The sequence below is a fragment of the Tinamus guttatus genome, unplaced genomic scaffold, assembly GCF_059628265.1.
Source record: "Tinamus guttatus ecotype Peru unplaced genomic scaffold, ASM5962826v1 Tinamus_guttatus_pri_ptg000004l, whole genome shotgun sequence".
Taxonomy (NCBI): Eukaryota; Metazoa; Chordata; class Aves; order Tinamiformes; family Tinamidae; genus Tinamus; species Tinamus guttatus.
The window spans coordinates 13,267,398-13,291,003 of record NW_028288538.1 but is presented as its reverse complement, the minus strand read 5'-3'; the positions used below and the strand labels follow the sequence as shown (position 1 = coordinate 13,291,003).

The window sequence follows — 23,606 nt, the reverse complement described above, 5'->3', positions numbered from 1 at the left end:
AGCTTCCACTTGCAGTAAGTTATCCTTTTCTAATCTTTAGTGTAATAGAGAAGATGAAATAAATTAGAAGACATACTGCTCACAATTTTAATTAAAACTTAGAATTCCAAGATTCTTTGAAAATTCATTTTGGAAAGGGAATTAGGTTTAGCAGCTGACTGTGAATTTAGAACATATTTTTATAGGTCATCAGTTCAAACCTGTTTTACTTGAGCAGAGACCAGGATTTGTTAGTCATCAGATGGCAGTTAAGAAAAAAAAGAAATCTTCACTGGCAGTGTGGTTGATGTCTCTTCACACAGACAATCTGACATTTCAGCACTTAGCTGACAATAAACTGGAACTTGGTTAAGTTGCATATTGTATTTTGTGAACTGACAAAAACAGGATCTGATAGAGCACATGCTCCTTCCTGGCCTAACATTCTTCTGCATTAGAAAACACCCTCACCTCCCTAATGAGAAGACCACATCCTTTTCATGTGTGCTAGAAAGAAAACGTGGAGAACAAAGGACTTGCAGGACACTGCAGGAATTAATGCATCGCACATCAGTTCAAACACTTTGTAAAGTCTTGGTCAGGCTGTTCTGAACGTTGCTATACGAATTGTCAACTATTTCGAAGAGGGCTGAGATAGTAAAAGCAAAGCAGTGCCACAGTAAGTTCCCCCAAGTTTTCTCTGGAAGCCTTTTCCATCACTCTACCTGCCAGTTTTTTTTTTTTTTTACTGCACTTTATAAGTGAAAAAGCGCGTCGAGAAGAAAGCCCCGAATAAAATACGTCAGACTTCATTCTGCATGCAGCGCCTGGCTGCTGCACTGTTAAATGACCAATGATGAACAACCCTGACACCTTCTGCCAGGCTTAAACGGTGACATGACTCATTTTCCTGCAACAAATGCGCCGCCTCCTCCCCTCGGTCGCGGGCCAGGCGGCCGCAGGGTGCCAATATGCCAGCGCCTAATGAAAAGGCGCCGAGACAAAGGCCGCACAATGGAGAGCCCGCAGAGCCAAACCTCGGAGCTGTTAGTCCAATTTTTTAAACACTACAGTGTACATTTCAGTTAGCCTTTGTTATGTTAATGTTATTGAGTCTAAAGCAACAAAGAAACTTAATTCATGAATTACTTTTAGAAGTCAACTTCCCTACATTTTCTTCTCTTTTGTTCGGAGACCAGTGGCTATTTAAGCACCAGAGCACACAAAGGCCTTTACCCCGGCGCGGAGGTAGGAATCAAAACATAAGTTATCACAAAGAGGGCTGATATAATCAACAAAGTTAAACAGTCCTCTTGTTTGATCTCCTCTAAATTAAAGACCAAGTGTTTTGATTTGGCATTAGGCAATGAAATAAACCAGATGTTTCTCCTGCCATATAACCCTCCATGGGCACAATCTTAAAGGGTTATTGTTTGGCAAATGTTCAGGGAAACACATTAGAAATGGCACGAATACCCAGATTTTCTTTTCTTTCTGTCTGTACTAGTTCATTATCCAAACTAATGCATAATCCACAGGGCTTTGGGAACTTTGTGTAAATACTTTCATGTACAATTCTCTTTCTTGCCTACTCTGAGATTAAGACCACAATTATCCAGGCTTAAACCAAAAATAAAAGAACCTTTGCAAATGTATTATCTGGCCTTACATGTTTAATCACATACTATTCTGTACGGTCTTTAATACCTAAACTGAAGAACAAATGTCGTATCCTCTGATGTTTCGCACATGAAAGGCCTATTGTAAGATGCGCATCAACATTATTTTAGAATGAGAAATTGCTCTTAGCAGCAGTACTGTCTAAAACACTAACAAAAAGGCTTTTTTTAATAATAAAAAAGGAGCATTTAACTAAGTCCTGGCTCAAACAGAGCAATACTCCGAGCGTGCTAGCAATGGGAACTCACACGCACTGGTTTCACCTGCAAACACAGCACCTCCCTCCCTTCCCTCCACGGCAGGGAGCCGCTCCGGGAAGGGGCTCTGTCCGCCCGTGCGCGCGCCGGTGTCGCGGGGCCGGGGAGCCGCCGGCCGGCCTGCGGCACGCACCGCTCCAGCAGATGGGAAGCATCACCCCCGGCTCCGACAGCCGTGATTTATGGACTGACCTGCCTGCTCCTGCCAAGCGGCGGGAGCGGATGACACCACCGCGCTGCCATGGCGACCAAAGCCCACCCACCACTTACACTAAACATTTCTGCCCTGACTTCCACTCGCAATATATTTAGAGTTTGTTCCTCAAAACATCAGCCTGGTTTTCCCAGCACAGGCATGAATATCTGAGGATCTTGCAGACAGCAAAAGGATAAAGGAATAACTATGTATTTGTAATAAAATTGTAGAGTAACGGAAAGCCTCAAAGTCAGAGAGGTCTCACCGGCCAACGCGTCAAACTGAAATTCTGGGGAAGCTGCAGAACAACAGTCATCCCGAAACATTTGTGCAGAAATGAACAGCTTGAAGCATGTAAGGAGGCTTGCTTAAGACCCAAAATGATCTCACTTCTTTTCTGGCAGGTCTTAAACGGGAGAAAAAAAAAAAAAAAAAAAAAAAAAAAAGGAGAGCATTAACTGCCCTCTGTACTCTACAATTGTTATCTGCTTGCTGGATCCCCCAAAGCAAAGGCACAACATTTTTCGCCTCAAAGCTTGTAGGTCAGAGCCCTCCTACCCAATTCAGACGTTACAAGAGTTCCCTGACACTATCAGTCCTAATAATCTTTTAACACACAACCCTTTGATGGAAGCAGGAGTAACAGGAGCTGCAGGAAAATGCACATTTGCATGCGCTGGTATGAGGGCAGGGAAGCAGAAGGCAAGCGAGGTGCTCTGCTGGGGCTGCCACGGCCCTCTGTCCTTCCGTCAGGATTAGCCCAGGAAAGCTAAACTGCTTCCCCAATCACCATCCACAACTGCAACTTCTACCATAACGAGAATTAAGCCAGATACAGAATATAAGAACTGTTTTCAAAATAATCTGTATTATATACTGTTTTATCAAAACGCTCATCTTCATTTGATAGTATTAATGCAATGTAATTATTGCATCTGCAATATGTAAACAGAGCTTTAAGTAATTTTAACAGAATGAAAATACTTGCAACGTTGTGCATTACCTGCATTATTTAAACATTAATTAAGGTTTAAACTTTATGCATACACAGGCTTTTAAAATCTGTTCCATAAATTACAGCTGTACAACACGGCTTTCAAAATTTCTCAGTTTTACAAGGCCACTGAGAAAATATTTTAAACCTTGAGGCAGGATCTGCTCTGAGAGTAATGTTAAAAATATTTGACTTTAACTAGAACAGTATACAGGAAAAAAAAATGAAAGATTTATGATTAGACCAAACACAGAGTATTTTGTGAGTTTTACTTTGTATACGCAACTTTCTAAACTAAAAACTAAACTTTTTCATCCTTAATTTTCTGATCATCTAAAAAAGATCAGAATACATCTCCTACAAATAAAAGCATATCTCATTTGCCTCTTTACGGACATTTTTATACCATCTGACACGGTATCATAGTTCGTTATCTTAACTTCATACCTAAAACTACTGAATTGATAATAGAAAATGAATGAAAATATAAATAATGAAAGCAATTATCAATATGTTGAAAATCTAAACATTCTAATTACTACTTACAGATGCCAATGCCTTTCCAAGTGCATCACCTGTCTGTGAGCTGCCAGCACCATTTCCTCTGTTTCCTGTGACATGGAAAGTAAACCAATACTTACTGTTGCTGAAGCTTTACTTACTTTTATTATTGTATTAATTACATACGATGAGAAAACAACTTTTAAAAGAGGATATTCTAAAGGAGTCAATGCCAACAGAATCAATCTTCATTATGTTAAAGAAAATTAAAACAATTTAGGTGCTCCCCTTTAAAAATCAGAGTATCACCACGATAAGTTAACTACGTATAGTATCACAGATTAATTCCAATGACATGTAAAACGAAAACCAAAATACTAAGCTAATTATACTATTACACCTGACTCCTAAAGTTTAAGTTAACACTAAAGTGCTGCCCATTTCATTGATGCTATAAGCTGAACTCACTGAAGATACAAGAGCTCTTTGTGTGTTTCCTTGCTCTTCTGCTGTAATTATGTGCTGAGCCCTAATCTTTATTTTAGAAAATCCCCGAAAGGCTCTTTATCCACCAGGGTTTCTGTCACTGCTGCCATTACTCTTCTTTAGTTGCATGTTGGGAGCTGCGTGTGCCCTTTCGCTCCACTGTTAAAACAAGCGAAGGCCCAGCTAACTGAGAATACAGAAAAGACCTGAATCTCTTGAAATATAAACTTCATTGTAGAAGGCAGATCCTCTGAAAGCAAATCTTATTTCTGCATCAATCAGCAACGAGTGTCAACAACTTTCTAATGTATGTGGGACATTCAACCAGAAATCCAACTGATGCAGTGCTCATCTTGTTTCATGTGTTATGGCAGAGCTGGATTTTTCTATCTCAGATTTCACATGCAGATTTATTAACTGAGGTCTGTTTAAAGATCCAACTCTAAAACATGTTCTGAAAATAAAGTCAATATAGTCACTTCAACTAAATTCTGTTTACTTAAACAAAGCTGAGTACAAACCATATCAAATTCAAAGATATCTACAGTCATTTAATTTTTACAGTTGTGTCTGGATATGTACATCATTACATCTAAAGGAGAAAAAAAAAAAAAAAAAAAAGGAAGAAAAGGAAAAACTGGAATACAGGAGGCTGCATTTCAATCCTTATGACTGTTCCCAAGTTGGTCAAGAGGAGAAGGAAGGATAGAGATCAAAACATTCCATACTTATCAAATACACACAAGGAACAGATCTTCGTCCTACATTTTGTGCTTTCTAGTTAGGCACTGAAGAGTCTGAACTAGCCACCATACTGGCTAGTCACTAATCTTTAAATCAGTTAAGGGAGGAATTTACAATACAGTTTATCAAGCTCCTTAAAGTCCAAAGAAACATTCTTCCTTGCCCTAGTCCTGCACAACATCTTAGTGATAGAGCAGCAGCTCTGAAAACTTTAATACCAGAACTACCAACTTGTAGATATACTCAACTGTGGAAGCATAATCACTGTTAAGGTAAATGAATACAGATTTTTAAGCAAGGACTTGGTCACAAAAACAAATAAATCTGTAAGACTTCTGTTGACCACAAACCAATTGCCTACACCTCAGCCATACTGAGAACAAGCATCAGAGTGGTTTAATACCCCTGACTACAAGCACCCCATAAATTAAATAGGAGTAATTATATGCATTGTACAGCCCTAACTTCTTTGCCTTGTAATATTATGCTTAAAATAAATAAATAAAAACAGCATGATGAATGTTTTTACCCAGAATATTATCTGATCCGTTGACAGGTGGAGTGTGTGAGGCAGCTACATAAGGAGAACTGCTGGTACTGCCACGATGGAAGCTAGACATTGGAGGAAGACTGGCATTTATATCCGTAGGAGAGACTGAGTGTGGGGGATAGCTCTGGAGAGACAAGAGACGTAAGACAATTCAGTAATCTCCAAATAGATATTGATATTTTAAGACACAATACATACAGGACCCAGTTCTTTACTCAATATTTAAAGTGACTCATCTGCCCTTTAACTGAACCCCTAAATATCCAGCCACAGCCTTTTGTTACATGATACACCTAAATAAGAGGACACAGACCTAATATTTTCAGATTGTGAGTCCTCACAACAGGGTTTTAAATTGATATTGGTGAGCAGCAAATAGGAAACGAACTCCTGTAAGTGAAATCTCCACGAAGGGGCACGGTGGTGGGTAACTCACCAGGCGGTCATGCGTGGGCAGGCTGCCGTAGCTGCCCGACTGGGACATGTGGGAAGACGAGCCCCCCAGCATTCCTCCGTAGCCAGGCTGGCTCATGCCGTTGGATGAGCTCCAGAGGTCAGAAGAACTGTGGGTCCCATCTTTTTTATTTAATTTTAAAAAAAGGAAAAAAAGAAAAGAAAAATACATTTCATGCAAGAGTACTAACATCTTTCCTTTAGGAAATTATTTAAAAGAATACATAATTTAGCTACTCAGACAAATATCAGTAGGGAATAGTGAATAGCTTATATTGTGCCTCTATTTTTCTGCTACCACACTTGCTGTATTTATACAATAAACAAGCATAAAAACCCACCAACCCTTCCCCCTCCAGCCCTCCCCCCAAAACCCACCAGAGGCTTTATAGCTGAAATACAATCCAGCCACAGCTGAGAAAATACCAAGTACTTCTGCTAATTACACAGACTTTCAGTAGGGCCAGATTTATATCAAGAGAGTTGATAAAAATTCCAGACGAAAAGAAATAATAAAAAAGGGATGGAGAAGACAGATGCTTGCTTAAGCAGAGCTCACCATAAACACACAGTGCAAAACATCTATTAACCTAAAATAAGCAATTTAGAGTTTAAAATACCTTAGTACCATAAAAAACATTTCATAAGCAGATTTAAATAGCTGAAATGACTATATTACATAAGCCTTAGACCCAAGCGTGTCAATGCAGTTTTCCTTCAGTAGCACAAACTGAGGTGCTCTGCACGCTGCTGTACTCAGGCTCCAGCTTTCGACGTCCTCAAAACCTCGTTAGACTACAGCATGAGCTACTTATTTGACACAAAGACGAGGAAATGAATTCCGCTCCAGGTTTGTTCAATTCAACCCCCTCTTTTCTGGCATGCCGGACATACAGGCATTTGAGAACTACGCCTGTTAGCTGATACTGTACAGCCAAATTCCTGAGCAGTCGAGGAGCCCTCACCTCATTTTTCTATATCGCTGTGGTGTGCTGCTCTGCAGCCCCTGCAAATCAAAGGACGGGGGATTCTGTCCATCTGGCCTGGTGTATAATCCCCTTAAATTTCAGTCAGCAATTAATGTCACCAGGAAAACTTTAAATCAACAGACAGCTCCCTTCATCTAACCGTTTTAAAAGTACATAAAACTCAGCCACAAGACATAGCACAATATGTTACCTTTAAGTTTAGACATTCAGTCAGGGTAGCAGTGGATAATCTCAGATTTCTGCTGAAAGGACAAGTTACACATATCTATATTTAAAAGCCATTTTACCTACCTTGCATAAAGAAAGTGCTAGCAAACATACTGCTTGGTGGTTTAGGAGATGGGTAGCTTGGAGATTCTCTGTTGAAATCATCAGAACTTGGGGATGGTGCATACACCTAAAGATTGGAGACCAGAAAATACACACTGTTAGTAGTGGTTGGGTATCACGAGCCAAGAAACCCAATAGGACAGCACACAGAGAACCAAATAAATAATAATAATAATAAAAGAATGGTGCAACAAGCTGCACCATTTGTCGCCCTTGTTTTATTTGCTCTTTAGCAAGTTGCCACAGTACAGAGAAACTAGAGGAGCGCAATCCTAACACCATGCTTTGTCATATGCCAGCTCAGCCAGGTGGCCTGATAAACGCTTGAATGCTGAGTTTGCTTTCCAAGAGCACAACTTGCACAAACTTGTCGCTCAAGATAAAAAGAACAAGATAAAACAGCTTGTTTTATCCAACAAATTTTATTTTAACACAACTGTATGCCTCTCTGAATATTTAATTAACTGGAATCCCCACAATCCAAAACAAAAGCACATCCAGTGAAAAATGGGAGGATTTTTATGCGACTGCTGTATCATCCATTCAGAAACTCGCGTGCCTTTGTAAAACCATCCAAAGTATATGTAATGGAAGTGCACGGCCTGTGGAAAATTTTAAAACTGCACTTCCAAGCAAATTTTTCTCATGCCGGCTAGTGTTAAAGAAAACCAGCACCACTCTTTTCTGTCAGTGTAATACTAATCTTGTGGTTCACTTTTTTGGTCATAATGAATTTGCAAATAACCAATTCTTTCAACAACTCAGACTATATTAAAGGCCAAATAAACATAATGATTACATGTTTTTAAATTCAGTCACTTCAAAAAATAAAACACATACTCAGAAATAAGCAAGTTCAATCAACAAAATCAATTTTCCCCGGAAACAAGCACTCTACCCCTATGCTAACTGCTATAAAAGATGCTATTTCTTTTTAGCACTATTTTAGACAATATACTGAATACCACAATATGATTACTGTACTTAAAGAAAATCAGTTTTAAAAAAATTAACAAATACAGCAGCAAAAAAACACTAAAATAGAATATTTGGAGTGAAGCATCTTTTTGCTACACAGTTTAAAAAAAAAAAGGAGGGGGGGAAGAAATGTAGTATTTTTAATTTTATTTTTATATTGTTCACCTTACTTCTGCATATTTAGTGCTTCAGATGAAACAAACATATGTACTAACGTTTAATTTTAAAACTTCAAAACTTGTGCAGTGTAACTTGAAGAGTAATGTCTACAATTCTAAAGCAAGTATTTTTACCCATCCCTATGCAAAAACAGACATAAGTCTACACATAAAACAGGCAAGTGCCTCCCTTTTCTTTACAGTTTACAGGAGAATTAAGCCGGGGCGCATTTGTCAATAGCAACTTCATGGTGAAAGTGGCAAGGAAAAAAACCACCTGATAAACAGGAGTCAAGTGGGGGGGGGGGGGAAGACTTTTACTTAGATGTTTGTTTTTATTTTGATGCAAATTTCAAATATAAAGGGGGAAAAAGTGTTAATTTAGAGGGGGAAAAAAAAAACCTTCTGGGGTGGGGGCTTTTCTCCAATTTTTTTTTCCTGCAAATTTTAAATTTCTGAATACATTTAAAATAGATGCTAACCAAATCTGAATGACAGAATGACAATATGTTATAAGCAAAGTTAACAGTACATATGTATTTACTATATAGGATGAACGCATGTATATTCCATGCTTCAGACATACTTTAACAGAAATGTCAGTCTGTCAAATTGTAAATACTCACAGTCATAAGACTACAAACATATTAGGCAAAACTGGGCTTCATTTACAAGTTCTCTATTGTGCAGAATAACACAGCATATGCTATAGCTGATGGTTAATCTATCACTGTCACAGGACAGCAGTGGAAACAAAGCTTTATGACATTTATCATTGACATAAAGATTCACATTGATTAATGTGGAATAATCTAAAATGACAAATTATATTTCCTTTAAACTCTGACATTATAAATAAGACTTGTAAATACAAGCTCTGAAATTTCACAATTTTATATAATTTGATGATTTATAAAAAGTGATTAAACAGTATCTCAAAAGTGAAATTAAATTGAAAAACCCTAACTCCTACAAATGTATCCTTTACAGATACACATGTACAAGCCATTAACATAATAAAAATGTTATGAATTATATTAATGTCAAAGAGGCCCTTCCAAACAGCTACATGAAAGTTCTAGCACAGACGTATAACTTTATATAGTTTCTACTTGTTTTGGTATCTTAACTATAGCTTGCAAAAACATAGCTGCAATGTTATGAAGCTGCACTTGTGCCAGTCTAGATTTTTTAGATCAAAGAGTTCTTGCGGCAAAACACAACTGATGTGGTCTCAAAGACTTCATTAACTCCAGATGTGGGGAAACAGCCAGCCAATTCCACAAAAACAGCAAGTCTCTTTTAGTTACAATCAGAACTACCCACAAATTAAAACCAGTCCTCTGATGTCATCTGATCACCTGCAGATGAGCGCCAGGTTTTTTTCTGGTTAATGACCTAATCATAATTTTTATGTTGTGTTACTACAAACAAGATTCAAAAGCAGAGAAGAAAATTTGCTAAGATTACACCAAGGTCCACAAGATACCAAATACAAAGCTTTTGAATCAAAAAGTTGACCATATAGGAATGATATTCTGCAGTTAGGAAGAACTGCGTTAGGCTGGTGACCTGGTTCCCTCCCAGCGCGCAGCGGGCGCGAGGACCCCGGCCGGCAGAACGCGCGGGACCGGGGCACGCGCCGGCGCGCTCTCCTGTGCACCGGCTCTGTACGGCAGCTATTAATATGACACGGCTGCTGGAGACGTCCTCTTTTGGCCATTAAACCTGTAACAGTGACATCCAGGGGGCAAACTAGTTTTTCCTGGCTGATGTTCCCATTGAGACAAGGAATTCTGTCCAAAGTTCACAGCGTCTACAAAGGCTCCCTGGAAAATGGTTCTCTTCAAGGGGGCGGGCAGGAGGCCTTCTCCTGACCCCCTCCCACCCGCTGCACCTGAGGGCACAAGACACATCTCCCAACTGCCAAGCAAACCACTCTCCCAGTATGAATGGGAAATTCCCTCCAGATAAACACATGCCAAATACAGTTTTTTAAGTGACTGATCAAGTGGAGGACTCGACTCTTTTTTGGAACTGTGCTAGAATATACATTAATCCTCCAGGCGCAGTATTTCTGAAGGCTACATGGCCTCAGCAGAGGAAAGTAGGACAAATGAGTTGCAAAGGACATGAAGGCAGAGATCCATTTCTGACTCTTCTCAGACTGAGCTATTTCACATTTCTCCAGTCGGAAAGGCAGGATGGTGCCTTGATGGCCAAGGATTTTTTTTTGAAGGTGAACCTGACTTCCAGCAAAAAGAACTGAAAGGACATGAGCCCGACTAGATCAGGTTTAACAAAACACAAGCATCTAGTACTCAAACCTGCAAATGTTCTTAACATGTTTAAGAAACACCACCATAGAAGTCAATCATTTAAAGCCTTAACATATCTAAGATGCATCAAAGAGTTATGCAATGTACTTTTATTTACTAATTAAGGTATCAATAACATGAATATTTGTTTGAAGATAAGGGTTTATCAGATTATACTCCACTGCAAGCAACTTCAAGCCTCATCCTATAAATTCATTTAATGTAACACTTGCAGTCCTCCTATTGACATACTTTCTCTCATGCAATTTTCCCTTAATTTGTTTCAATTTTTAAAAAATTACCAATGTTTAATATTGATGTTAAAAGCATATTTACTTCCGATGAGCTCATGCTATCACAAGTTAAAGTCTCCCATCACGCATGCTGTTTATGAAACTATGAATTGTGCTCCTCATATAAAGCTAGTTGCTAACAATTCTTGGAAGTGCAGGAAAATATTAGCACGCAGCTGCAGACAGCGAGCGTTCAGAAGGCAGCACAAGAGGAGAACCCATCCTGCAGCCTCTGCTAACTGGCCTATCTACATTCCAGCTGCATCAGTCATGTTCTGAGCAAGTGTGCACTGATGAATGATTTGTACATGTGGCAAAATTTTACAGTGTATTATCTGTCGGTTTTGTGGCAAAAACTCATTCTGCTGAAAGGCAGCTCTGGGAAAAAGAAGCACTATTTTTGTGTTTATTATATTTGTCTAAAGCATGCGCTACAGGAACACGCAATGCTAGCTACAGCTTTCCATTCTTCTCTTTAAAGCAAGGCAAAAGTTGCCCAAAAAATCAACTTTTGGTTAACTAATATTTAAGCAAGACAATAAACCGAACCATCACAGTATAAACCGTAACATAAAAGATTCACTATATCATGTCCTAAATTCTGCTTTCTGTTTCCAGCACCAGGTGTGAGGTTCATATGTTTTAAACCCTGTTCTCACAGCCCAGAAGGAAAATAAAACACTCCTCAGAGAGCACAGAGCATCAGTCTCATCTGCAAATCTGCCCGTAATTTTTAAGGATGGTATAAAATTCAACCTCCTTTAAGTAGCAGGCTGAATACCATCTTAAATAAATGTTTATGCAGTTTAGGCATGCTATACATTCCTATTTGGATATTTCTGAAATGCAGAATCCTACTGCAATAATATATACAAGCTCTCCTTAGTTTCTTCAGCAGGAAACAACCCTAAAGTCACATTAAAAGTGTAGGTCAACTCACTGAGAATCCAAAATCAACATCCAGAAACACTTTTTATTTTTTTTGACTGTAGCATGAGGCACAGCAGGGACAGACAAAAAGGTGAGGCAGCAGGAACACCACCAGAAATAAATCCTGGTGTATGATATCTGCGGTTTTTTTTTTTCTAATATATTTGCTAAACTAGCTCTTTTCCTCCCACTTTTCAGATTCAAACTACACTGTCACTAAACAACACATACCACTGATTCTTCAGAAATTCCTGTTTAAATTCAGAAATGGTTAAGAAAACAAAAAATAAGTTAAACTAGCGAGCCTATTTCCCAACCTGCTCACCATTTACCAGAAAATTACTGTGGCAGTGATAGCAACGCCTGACACCAGCCCTGAGTAGAGCTTTTGCTTTTATCTTTTCCCTGGCGTCACCAGCTCTCCGGGTTTCTGCAGCTCGGACTATCGCATTTGCAGCGCCTGCTGGGCCGCGCGCACAGCAGCGGCCACGCACGGCGCCTCCTCGGCTCCATCCCGCGCGGCACCTGATGCCACCGCGGCCGCCCGCGCCAGGGGACCGGCTCCCGCGCTGGCAGCTCCGCGCGGCCGCGCCGGGAGAACGCGGGGGCTGCCTCAGCCCGGCTCGTGGCACGTTCTGGGGGAGCGGGAAGGGAGAAGAACCTGCAGGACATGAGCAAATCCCCTTGGCCAGGGTTTAGGGCCGCTCCTTGTTCACTGTCCACAGCAGAGCACCCCTAGAGATTTTCCAGATGATCTTGTATTTGTCCTGACTTACAAATGTTAGCTTTGACCTTGTCTAAGTTGCTGAGGGCAGCATATGGTACAGAACGGATTTAATGGTACTTTTCTCCCTGTATACTAACTAGCCCAATACCAATAAAAGCAAAATTGAATCACTCTTGTTAGCACCTGGTTACTCTAAAATTTACAAACTGAAAACATTTTATATTGATGTTAAAAGTCTTGGTACATTATTTATTGCATAATAGCTACAAATAAAAGTGTACTGTCATGTACTGTCTAAGCATTATGCAGCATTATTAAATATATATCTCAGTGTTGTAACTCAAAAGAATGACAACCACAAGACAGGCCAAATTGCATCTACTAAAAATATATCCACACAAACACGTGCATGCATACATAGATACACATGCACACACATTTATACACACACATTCATAAACGGCAATCTGTGCTCTAAAAACTCTCAAGAATCCCCATTTTCTCCAACCACTTTTATATGAGCTAGCTTACAAAACAGAAAGCACAAAACAGTAAATATTTTTAAAAGTGCACCCCAAGAATTTTGTACTCCCTTCCTTAACAGCTATCATAGCAATTTACATACATGCAGAAACTCCATTTAAGTGCTTCAGCTGGGCTGGGGAAAGAGCATTCACTCAAAAATAAAACACACTCGAATGCAGACTAGTGCATCGAATAATCCCCTGCTACCCACAGGACGCAACAATGCTGCGCAACCCAGCCCCGAGCTCGGCCTCCTGTGAAACAGCAGTCACAGCTCACACAAAATATCATCAACGCTGTTTCCTAAAATGATTTGATTTGGGAAGGGATATCTGACATATTATAGTCACTGGGATCAACTGTAAAATAATCCAGCAGCAGGATTGTTAGATCTCTTAGAAAGCACATTTAGAAAATAACCAATTAATTTTAAATGCTCAAATAAACAGAAAAAGCATAAAAAATATTTTATTCTTTAATTTCTATGCATAAAAAAGAAATGAAACTTCCTCTACTATTATTTCGGTTCTCTTGATTAGAAAATTTTAACAAAAAAGCACAACCCTGAATGATGACGTCTGCTTAATCACTTACTGGTTTAAAAAAAAAATGTTTAAACAATTAAAAAGTGTCACATGCTATTATTCTCCTATCGAAAATATGTGCTATTATTTTCTCTCAAACATTTGGGTGCCTTTTTTTTTTTTTTTTAAATGTGGCTTGAAAGTTTTGATTTTGTGTCTATAGCCTGGTTTTAAAGGCTTAAAGTAAAGGGGAAACTTTAAAGAAAAAACAGATGACTTTTTGTTGTACTTCAAAATTCGTAAAAATTTTTGTATGAATTAAACTTGTAATCCTTTAAAAAAATAAGAAAGTATTTTTGCATATCAACAGGTGAAGCAAAAAAAGAACTGAGTTTCCTGGAGGAGTGTAAGTATTTATTTTCTTTCTGAAACAGACTGAAATCTTTTCTATGAATTAAAAATGATTTCTTAAAATATACGTATTTTAAATGCCTAATACACAAAATCACAGTATTTTACTTCTTAGCATGGATTTTACATCAAAAAATAGTTTCCACTTTCATGTGCCTCTTTCAAAATGTACCAGAAGTTACATAAAATAAATCTCCAACAACACGTATATATAAAAAAAAATGCTTTAAAACTTTTAATTTATGTGTCAATGCACATTAAACTATCTATTTGGGGTGCTTAGAATCTCGGGGGTGGGGGAGTTTAGTTTAATATTAAGACACATTCTGGTTTACACAATTTAAAAGTTTGAAAAGAATTTAACATTTAATAAAAAGTTTAAATCACATTTTATATGCCAGTTCCCACTTATTTGGCTTGTAAATAAATCAAACTTCATATCCACATCAGTAGATATCCAAGGATGCTGATAGCCAAAACGCAATAACTCAAATAAAAAAGTCAAAAACCCCAAACAATGAAGCAGATGCCATTAACTCCTAACTGATCAAGCAACACAACTAAAAGCAAGTCCCACCAAAATCAAGGTACATACTGTTTGCCAAGTATGGGAAGGTTTAAAAAAGGATTGGACACCTACGCTAAGAAGAAATATTAAAAACAGTGATATAAAAATCATCCCCCATCCCCCAATTCATATATCTTGCTTTTATGTATTTAAATTAATCAAAAATGAATTTGAAACTGCAGAATTCCTGAGAGAGAAAATGCTAAAAGCTAGTAAGATACGCACAAAAAATTAAATAAATCCTCAGGCAACACGATATAGGAGCATCATATGATTTGTCATCTATTTACTAACTCTTCAAGCTCATAAAGGTCACCTCTGACCCGTAACAGGCACATGCTATCAATTTTCAAGCCATGCTCCCCTACAGTACCCGCACTTCCATCCACTATATGCCTGGAAATACTTAATAAGATCAAAGCCTTTTCTCCTGCTACAAGAACAAAGAGAAATGTTGTAATAGAGTGATCTGTGCTCTAGAAAGAATAAAATCAAAACTCCATGCAAGTTATACTCCCTTTGCTTCAGGGGTACTGTATAGTTAATTTTACTTAAGTCTTATATATATCTTCACATAAAACTTCAAACAGACTGTTTTAGCTTAGGAGCAGACATGAAAGAAAAATAATTTCATATTTGAAAGGCAGCTGGCATTTATACCAAAGGAAATGAAATAGAGACCGAGCAATTTTGCTGATTCTCCTAACCTCTCTTCTAATGTCTTTTCTGTTATTCAAGGAGCTCACGCAGAGCGTCCTTAATGAACATAAAGATCCACAGTTTAATTATCACCGAACAAAAGTGCTGGCAAAAAGTTCACTAGCAAAGGCAAAGCTCGTGCAGGCCCATGGGAGGAAAAGGCAGCTAAAAAAAGGGGGGGGGAGGGCGGGATCAGCATCTCCCTTTTCCTATTTAATCTGCTATTTTTAATAATAGAAGAAAACCAAAACCACATACAACACCGAAACCAACTACTGTGCTAGAATAAATCTACTGTCCAAATTTCAAATTATGTCCCCCCCCCCGCCCTTTCTCGCCGCTTTTTCTCCCGTGGCTACGCTAACCCTGTGGCTGTGGGGAAAGCCCACGCGGACGGGGACGGGCGCGGGGCGCCCGGCGGCTGCGCTGCTGCTGGCGGAGCCCGAGCCCTCACGAGCGGGGCAGCCCCGGGGCCGCTGCTGGCGGAGCCCGAGCCCTCACGAGCGGGGCAGCCCCGGGGCCGCTGCGCGGGGCCCGAGCCCTCACGAGCGGGGCAGCCCCGGGGCCGCTGCGCGGGGCCCGAGCCCTCACGAGCGGGGCAGCCCCGGGGCCGCTGCGCGGGGCCCGAGCCCTCACGAGCGGGGCAGCCCCGGGGCCGCTGCTGGCGGAGCCCGAGCCCTCACGAGCGGGGCAGCCCCGGGGCCGCTGCGCGGGGCCGGGCTCCGCGGGACGCGCGGGCAGCGCCGGTGCCGAGGCGAGAGCGCCGCCGTGATTGGGAACAGATGGTGCCGCCGCGAGCCGCGCGGCAGCCCCCAGCTCCAAACAGGAAGCACCAGCGCGGCTGGCGGCTGCCCTAATCATTCCCAGAGATCCCTCCTTGTTATTTTTATACATAACTGAGGCGACTTTCATTCCCCCCCCCGGCTCCCCCGGCACGCTCAGCCGAGCGGCCAATAAACCCGAGCGCGGCCCCTGCGCGGGTGCCGCGCTGAGCCGCGCTTACCGTCTTGCCGTTGTAGTAGTACATGAGCGAGCTGCCGGCCGCGCCGGGCACGGGGTACGCGCAGTACATCCTGCGCCGGCCGCGCCGCGGGCTGCACTGAGCGCCGCTCCGCGCCGCCCCCGCCCCGCTCCGCGGGCGCGCACCCGCGGGGCCGCGTGTGCAAAACGGGGCGGAACCATCGCGCCGGCGGGGCGGGGGGCGCGCGCCCCGCGCTGGGTCCGCCCCCGCCGCCGCCGCGAGCGCGTCCCGCTCCGCGGGCCACAGGTGGCCACAAAGGGCGCGCACGGAGCTGCCCGCGCTGCGGGGCGGCCTCGGGGCGGCCGTGAGGCGCAGGGGGAGCAGCCCCAAGGCCGGGCGATGCTGCAGGGCACAACCCCGCGCTGGGCTCTGCCCCGCGGGGAAACGGGGCACGGGAGAAGGCGAGCGAGACGCAGCGCGCACAGGAACGCGGAGCGGGGCGCAGCCCCGCGCACGGAGAGCGCGCGCCGCGCGCACCGCGCTCCGAGCTCCCCTTTTCTCAAGGGGGACATTGACGTCCGAGCCCCGCGCGAAGACGCCCCGCACACACAGCCCCGGCTGCGCGCGGAGTTTCCAGCGGCTCCTGCTCCGGGCACGAAGGGGTTAAAGCGGAGCCTCCGCTCCCCGCTCCGCCGCGGGGCCGGCCCGGCAGCCGCCCTGCCCCCGCCGCACAAAAGCAGGAAAATACTTCAGGATAAGGAAAAATGGGCGAAGTTCAACGCGGCCTTTCACAGGGGAAGCGAGCGAGCCGCACAAATCTGGGGCGTTCTGCCAAGCACTTTGTAGTCCTGCAAATCTTTTAAACTAAAAGGAAAAAATCGGAAAGAGGGACAGGCTGCGGTGAAATGGCAGAATCGGATAAAACTCCTAGTAGGTATTTTGTGCCATGCCTGTTACCTCCGGACATAACTACAGAGGGCTCTAAGCACACACACGTACACACATCTTTAAGTACACACAATGTACACACAGTGCCCCAAAACATCCACGCATCTGCCCTCAAACACTTTTCCAGTGAACAGTTCCAAACAATAACAGCCATTTGAAACAACTTTTCCACCCTCAGAGTGTGATGACAAACTGATGCTTAAACCAACTGACAAAAATTGCATTTTCCTTCAAGTAAAACTATACATCTAAAACTGTTCAACTACTCAGTGCCTTAAAAGCTACTGCTGTCTGAACCGAGCCCTTCGCCAATACAAAAGCCGTAGCAGCAGCTGCAGAAAAGAACATCCCAGTACTCGAGACTATTAAAACGCCAGGCCTGCAGAGCAACTTGCGGCTTCCCTCGGCCCCCGGGGACCACGGAGACCCATTTCAGGCCCCAGAGAATCCGGGAGAGGCTTTGATTTACAGCTAACAAGGCCCTGCCTTCAATCTTCTCACTAACGCTCAGGAGCCCGCAGATGAGATGCGCTGAAAGATCTTCAGATCTCTGCACGCGCCGCTTCGCATCGCAGGCTAGACTGGAACCGGTCACTTACACCAATGCACAACTTCGGGGTGGAGTGGGGAGGGACAAGAACGCACCAAAAAAGGTACTTTTTGCTCTTAAGAGCTGGCAAAATAAGCAAATGTTCTTTCTGAAATAATTTAAGCATACTAGAAAATCAAACCATTAAAAATACTTTAACGGAAACGAGATCCAATTCTTTAAAGTAAGGATTTCCATGGACATATTTGCAATTGCTAGAGCACCTCCACGTATGTGTGCTCAACTTTCAAAATGGTTGTACTTGGGAGGAAGGGCAAGATCAAGTCCCCACACAAATACTAGTACGCAATTGTGTTAAAAATGATGACATAAATGTTTAAATCCGCAGTGTGAAAACCTAACTTTGCTGCACAGTGTTAGTGCTTCCTTTCTCCTCCCTACAGCAGCCTGCTCTTTAGGTACTTGTAAAGAACAACTGCGATGAAAAATCTCTATAAAACATTAGCTGAGAATATTTACTAACAAAATTAGCTTTTAACAGTACAAGGAAATCATCGACATTTACCATCATGCAGGTACGACAACAATAATAAATCAGTGCGACTGCACGAAGCCAGTGCAAACGCCGTCTACGTCTACAAACTGGCCCAGAGACAGGTACCTCCATAACAATTCAATAAACAAATTTACTCCCGAATTACCTCCCAACAAGCCTAAAGGACATCAATTTCATTTCATTGAAAAGGAAATTAGTTTTCCTATCCTCAATTCCATTAATGGGAGTAACATCTGAGCGTACCACACTGGGAATTTTTCATTGTATCTGTATTAAAATATTACTTTTCACAGTATTTGCAAAGTTTATTCATCTTACAGGATCAAGTCATAATTCCATTAAGCACATCAAACTCCATCCCACAGGTTTGACCAGAATGGATGAAAAAAGGCATAAAATGGCATATTTTGAAAAACTGCAGAAAAACTAAACAGGCGATGTTGCTGCTATTCATTCTGCATGTGAAGGAAGTACTACCCGATAACTACTCCAAATACTTTTGAAGTCCAAAGAAAGTTTTTTGTTTTCTGGTTGCAATTCTTTTTAATCCCCATTTAAGCTAAGCAACAGCTGCTCTGAAATTTGTTTTCTTAAGAGAATCATGTTACAGTGAAATGAATCATAGCTGGATCAGTGATACTGTACTCAATGCAGTTGTTTACTCCATTTTTCCTTGGTGACAAGTCAAGGGTTAATCTTATGACTCAGCCTGACAAAACAAGTCAGCTGGAGACAGGGCCAATTTTTTAAACTTGATTTCAGACAGACATGCCGTCAGCAGAGGAGCACTGAACTGATATGCACTTTGTAGCCTGAATTGTTTCCACTCATGACCCTGTAGAGTGTGTCCAAAACAATAAAGTGACTGTTTCCCTAAGTATATAGATTAGGAAATCTGATGCAAAGTGAAATACTGACCTAATAATAAACCAGACCACCTGTATAAGAGTATTTTCAAAGCTCATTTTCAGACAAGAGTTCTTTCATATGAACTCTTATATTCTCTTTAAAAATACAGGCTTTTATGTCAAATACATTTTTGTCCAGCTTGTCAGAGCCACAAAACAAAAACACAATAAGCATATATAGCCCATCATTTATGAATTAGTATATATAATACACCCTTTCTGAGATCATTTAGATCACTGAAAATTATCTGTGGCTACCAGAAATAAAGTATCTGTGATATTCACAAATTAAGCAAGTTTATTGCCTTTTATCACAATTATTGTAAACAGGTCTATTTGAACACAACAGAGGCAAAACTTTTACACTGAATTACCTGCAACTAAAATTTAAATTTCCTCTCTCACTAAAAGCAGCATTTGTTGCACATTAGCAAAAAAAGACAAGTGGAGGGTATGCTTAAACCCTTCTGAAAAATGGTATCTTCTCCTTCCTAAGCCACGTTTATGTTTCCAGAGGACGGAGCGCGGCCGGGGCAGCTGCCCCCGCAGAAGCCCCACGGCCACCTCGGCCGTTTGCCCAGGGCAGCAGAACTGCCCCGGCGACCCAGTCCTCAGCAGGGTTAACAGAGCAAGGACCCAGGCAGAGGACACAGACCCCAAGTGATGCCCCCCTGAAGTAAAGGCAAGGATGGGGCCTACAGGATGAAGGACACAAAAGACTGCGGAACAGCCTGTTGCTAATTAAAACACAGGCAGCAACTTGACCAAGCGACTGCTGTTGCAACAGCTCTGAAATGACTTCTAGGAGTCTTAGGCCTCCCAACAGAACTTATTTTAAAGCCACATATTTATGATGATTAACTAGAGCCAGGCCAGAGTTAGGATCACTTGTGAAGTTGTCTACATCATGCGCAATGTGGCCAATACAACAGCCTTGCTTTCAAGCCTAAGAATCAAATCTAGCTGTTCTGAATGGAAAACATTGTGTTTATTACACAGTCCTTTATTTACTCCATCAGCTACATTAAATATAATAAAAAAAGTCACAAAGGGAACTGCCCAATAAAAAGGCAGAAGACACTACCTTTATGGAAGGAAATTTTAAACAACTGAGTAGCTTTTTACAGGAAAAACAAAAGATCGCAAAATCCCTAGGAAGTTTGAAGCAAACTGGTTTGCTTATCTCTGCCGCAGCTGGCAGCTTGGGAGCTTTCCTGTTCAAAAGGTCTGGCTTTAACTTCATGGTTTACATTCATGTTGCTATATCCAGAGGGAAGGGCTGAAAGCGGCCGAAAAAAAGCCCAAATACGAAATGTGATTAGTATCAAATGCCATCTGTTATTTTTACCTGGCAGTGCTATACGATTTTATTTTTAATAAAAATTCCCAGTCACATATGACAGATTTAAATGAAAAATAAATTGAGTATATTTTTAAAATGGAAACTATAATTAGAAAGCTCATAAAGCCTGTAGAAAGTATTAGTTCTCCAAATAATATTGAACATTAGTTGACTGTATTTTTACATGGAAGTTTTACTAGAATGGAAAAATGAGGAAAAAGGAAGTATTGCCCCCCCTTCAGAATCAACCCCAAAGCTATTTATTTGAAGATCTTAAACTTGTGTTTCAAAACTTTTCAGATACCACTTTGACAGGTAACACATTATTAACTCTCAAATTCAGAAGGAATTGTACTGAAAACATTAGCACTTAAAAATATTCTGAAAACCTCTATATGAAGTTCTTAACTTGAAAGTAAATGTTTATTATCCTGAGAAAATAACCAATCGCACCAAAGCTCAGTAATCACCCAGCCAGAACGTGTCAGTGTGAAAAGGTGATTAGACTTGGGGAGAACTTTACAACTTTCTGCCCAGATTGCATCTGTCTGGGCAACTTGTAGAGCAGTTCTGAGTTACGTATCTTTCCACAGCAACGCAGTGTGGCCAAGAAAATTTACGTTCAAAATCCGAACGTGATTGAGGGGTCCCTCTGCTGGCCCGACTTTAGTATCATTTAACTTTTATTTCCTGACTGAGTGCAGCCCGTTTTGCCGCACTCCTGTCTCCCCGCTCCAGCTGCACTGACGCCGCTTCCCTGAAGGTGGCTCCATGGGCAAAACCTGAGCGCAGCCGGACACACGCCCCAACGCTGGGATTTGTTCAGGAATTCCGCGCCAGACGGGAGAGTGTCCGTCGCAACGCAGGTAGCGAGGCTGTGCCTCGGCACGCGCCGTCTCTGCGTTTCCCCTGTTCTCCGGGACTCCGACCTGCTGCTTGGAAACCTGCTTCTGCAAACGCAGCTGCAGGACGGAGCGACAGCAAAACAAACAGCCCTGCTGCCAGCCGCGGGCAGGAATCCGGCCAGGACGGCCCTGCATCTAAATCCTAGAACTAAATTCCCAGGACTGTACAAGCTGTTTTCTTTACTAGTCTTGGCTTCCCAACAAATTCAGCAGCGATAAACCAATATGTAATTTAATGTGATTTTGAGTTAGCATGTGTAAATTAACATCTTCATCAGAAATGAGTTTGAAGACGATGTAGTGCTGTTCCATAAACACACACACATGTGTCTGCACATATGTTATTTTATCCACCCAAGGCAGCCCAGGTAAGCGGGGCGCCCAGCTGCCACTCACTGCCCCCACGGACATCAGGGATTCCCACAGCCTCCACCGCCACCCTGCAAGCAAAGCCACTATCAGGCTAAAGATACTTAGCAGCAGGCTTCAAAAAACTGTTATCCTTATCTATGGTTATAAAATACCACATTCATTTATGTTAACAGACACGTCATCTCCGAGGTAAGGCAGAAGTTGCAGCAGTTCCATATCAGTTCTCTGTAGAATTAAGCAAAAAACTATACAAGCTGCAATTAGTGTTATTTTTTTCAGATGGCAGTTTCAGAACTACGCACTGATTCAAGATTCTACTATACCAGTACCAAGCAAACATTAGATGCTCTTGAGTGCAGATCTGTTAGGAAAGCTTAAAAATAACATTAAAGTTAATAACATTAACTCCAACAAATCTGAACTCAACAGAGCAATAATTTGTCATTAAAAAAAACATCTCAGCAGGCTTTCCCCAAAGCAGATCTCTGAGCAGCTCTCTGACCACAGCCCGCGCAGCCAGAGGCCAGGACAGACGCTCCGCGCAGGGGATCTGAGCGCGACCCAGGCCTCCCTGTTAGAAGATGGTCACTGGGGGCCTTCACTCGGGTTCAGCGGATCTCTGCCCGTGACCTGCTGTGCTGGGTAGCGACAGCTAAACACCCTGACCTTCTCCCATAGCAAAGAGAAGACGGGATGTTATAACCTGAAGCTGCTGCTGTTCTCAGATCAGTCTCAAAGTCTGAACTGAAGAGAACTGCAATAATACAACCAGAAGACCAAGTCCTAACAAAATCATTTAAGAAACTGCTTGAAAATGGAAGCAAACATTTCTTAGAGGACTTCCCTAAAGATGCTGCCCCCTTTGAATCAGGCCAAAGTAAAAAGCACAGTGCAACAGAGCCACATAAATATGGGAGCCCGTGAATCACAACCAAGAAATCACGAGTTCTGCGTTCTTTTCCTCAACCCAGATTTGTTCGCCTGCTTCCATTATTTGAACTTGTCTTATAAAACACAGCACATATCAAAGACAAGGGGCAGATGAGCTACTTTAATGCCCTTTGAGTGTTAAATACTGGAGACAAGAACGACGGTTCAACGATATTGCTTGACTGCACGAGGCAGTTCAAAACAGCCCCGAGCAAACACTAAGGGCTGCCCTGTGTATTTTGACATCATCCCTGGCTAGTGTAAAAATTCCCACCACGAAGTCAGTTAAACATCACAGGACAGAGCTATCCAGAAGGCTTCATCCAGGCACACGTTTCCGAGCAGAACCATGGACTTTGCCAAATTAATCCACAAATGTTGCTTTATGCCAGGTTACTTCAATACACACTTAACTTTCTAATATTGAGGATAACCCTCTAAAAAACAGGGTTAAGAAGAGGATAACCCTCTAAAAAATATGTGAATACACATACATATATTCTAGAGAGTGATACATGAGAAACCCCTATAAATCATGGTATAAATTGTCTTAAATGTATTGCTAAATTCTATTGAGTTTGAATTTAGACACAGATCTATTAGAAAGAGTTCATTTGACAATCTCTTATTAAATAACTGGCAATCTAAAGTTGAATATTATCTGATAGCCTCAAAGTCTAAAACATTCTGCATCTCAAAACAGTTATCAGAAGTGACACTACACAGAAAACAGACACGTGTGCCTGCGTGCCCCAGCTGATTTCCCATGTATTTCCATGGAATCCACGTACATCATGTATTTCAGGCTATTTCTTAGCCAACAAGAGACCAATAAACGTCAAAA

General features: G+C 41.8%; 1 protein-coding gene across 7 annotated transcripts in view; it reads right to left on the bottom strand.

Moving 5' to 3' along the window:
- Nucleotides 1-23,606, bottom strand: part of TCF12 (transcription factor 12) — a 149,493-nt gene that overhangs the window by 22,372 nt on the left and 103,515 nt on the right. For 4 of the 7 annotated variants that reach the window (XM_088520135.1, XM_088520149.1, XM_088520129.1 and 1 more), the window contains exons 10-13: nucleotides 7,121-7,226; nucleotides 5,824-5,963; nucleotides 5,367-5,511; nucleotides 3,653-3,717 (exon numbers count right to left, since the gene is read on the bottom strand). In XM_088520135.1, the coding sequence (XP_088376261.1) occupies nucleotides 3,653-3,717; nucleotides 5,367-5,511; nucleotides 5,824-5,963; nucleotides 7,121-7,226 (456 nt within the window). Of the gene's footprint in view, nucleotides 1-3,652; nucleotides 3,718-5,366; nucleotides 5,512-5,823; nucleotides 5,964-7,120; nucleotides 7,227-16,293; nucleotides 16,393-23,606 lie in introns of those variants that run through there. The other 3 variants (XM_088520156.1, XM_088520161.1, XM_088520168.1) reach the window with 1 other exon arrangement.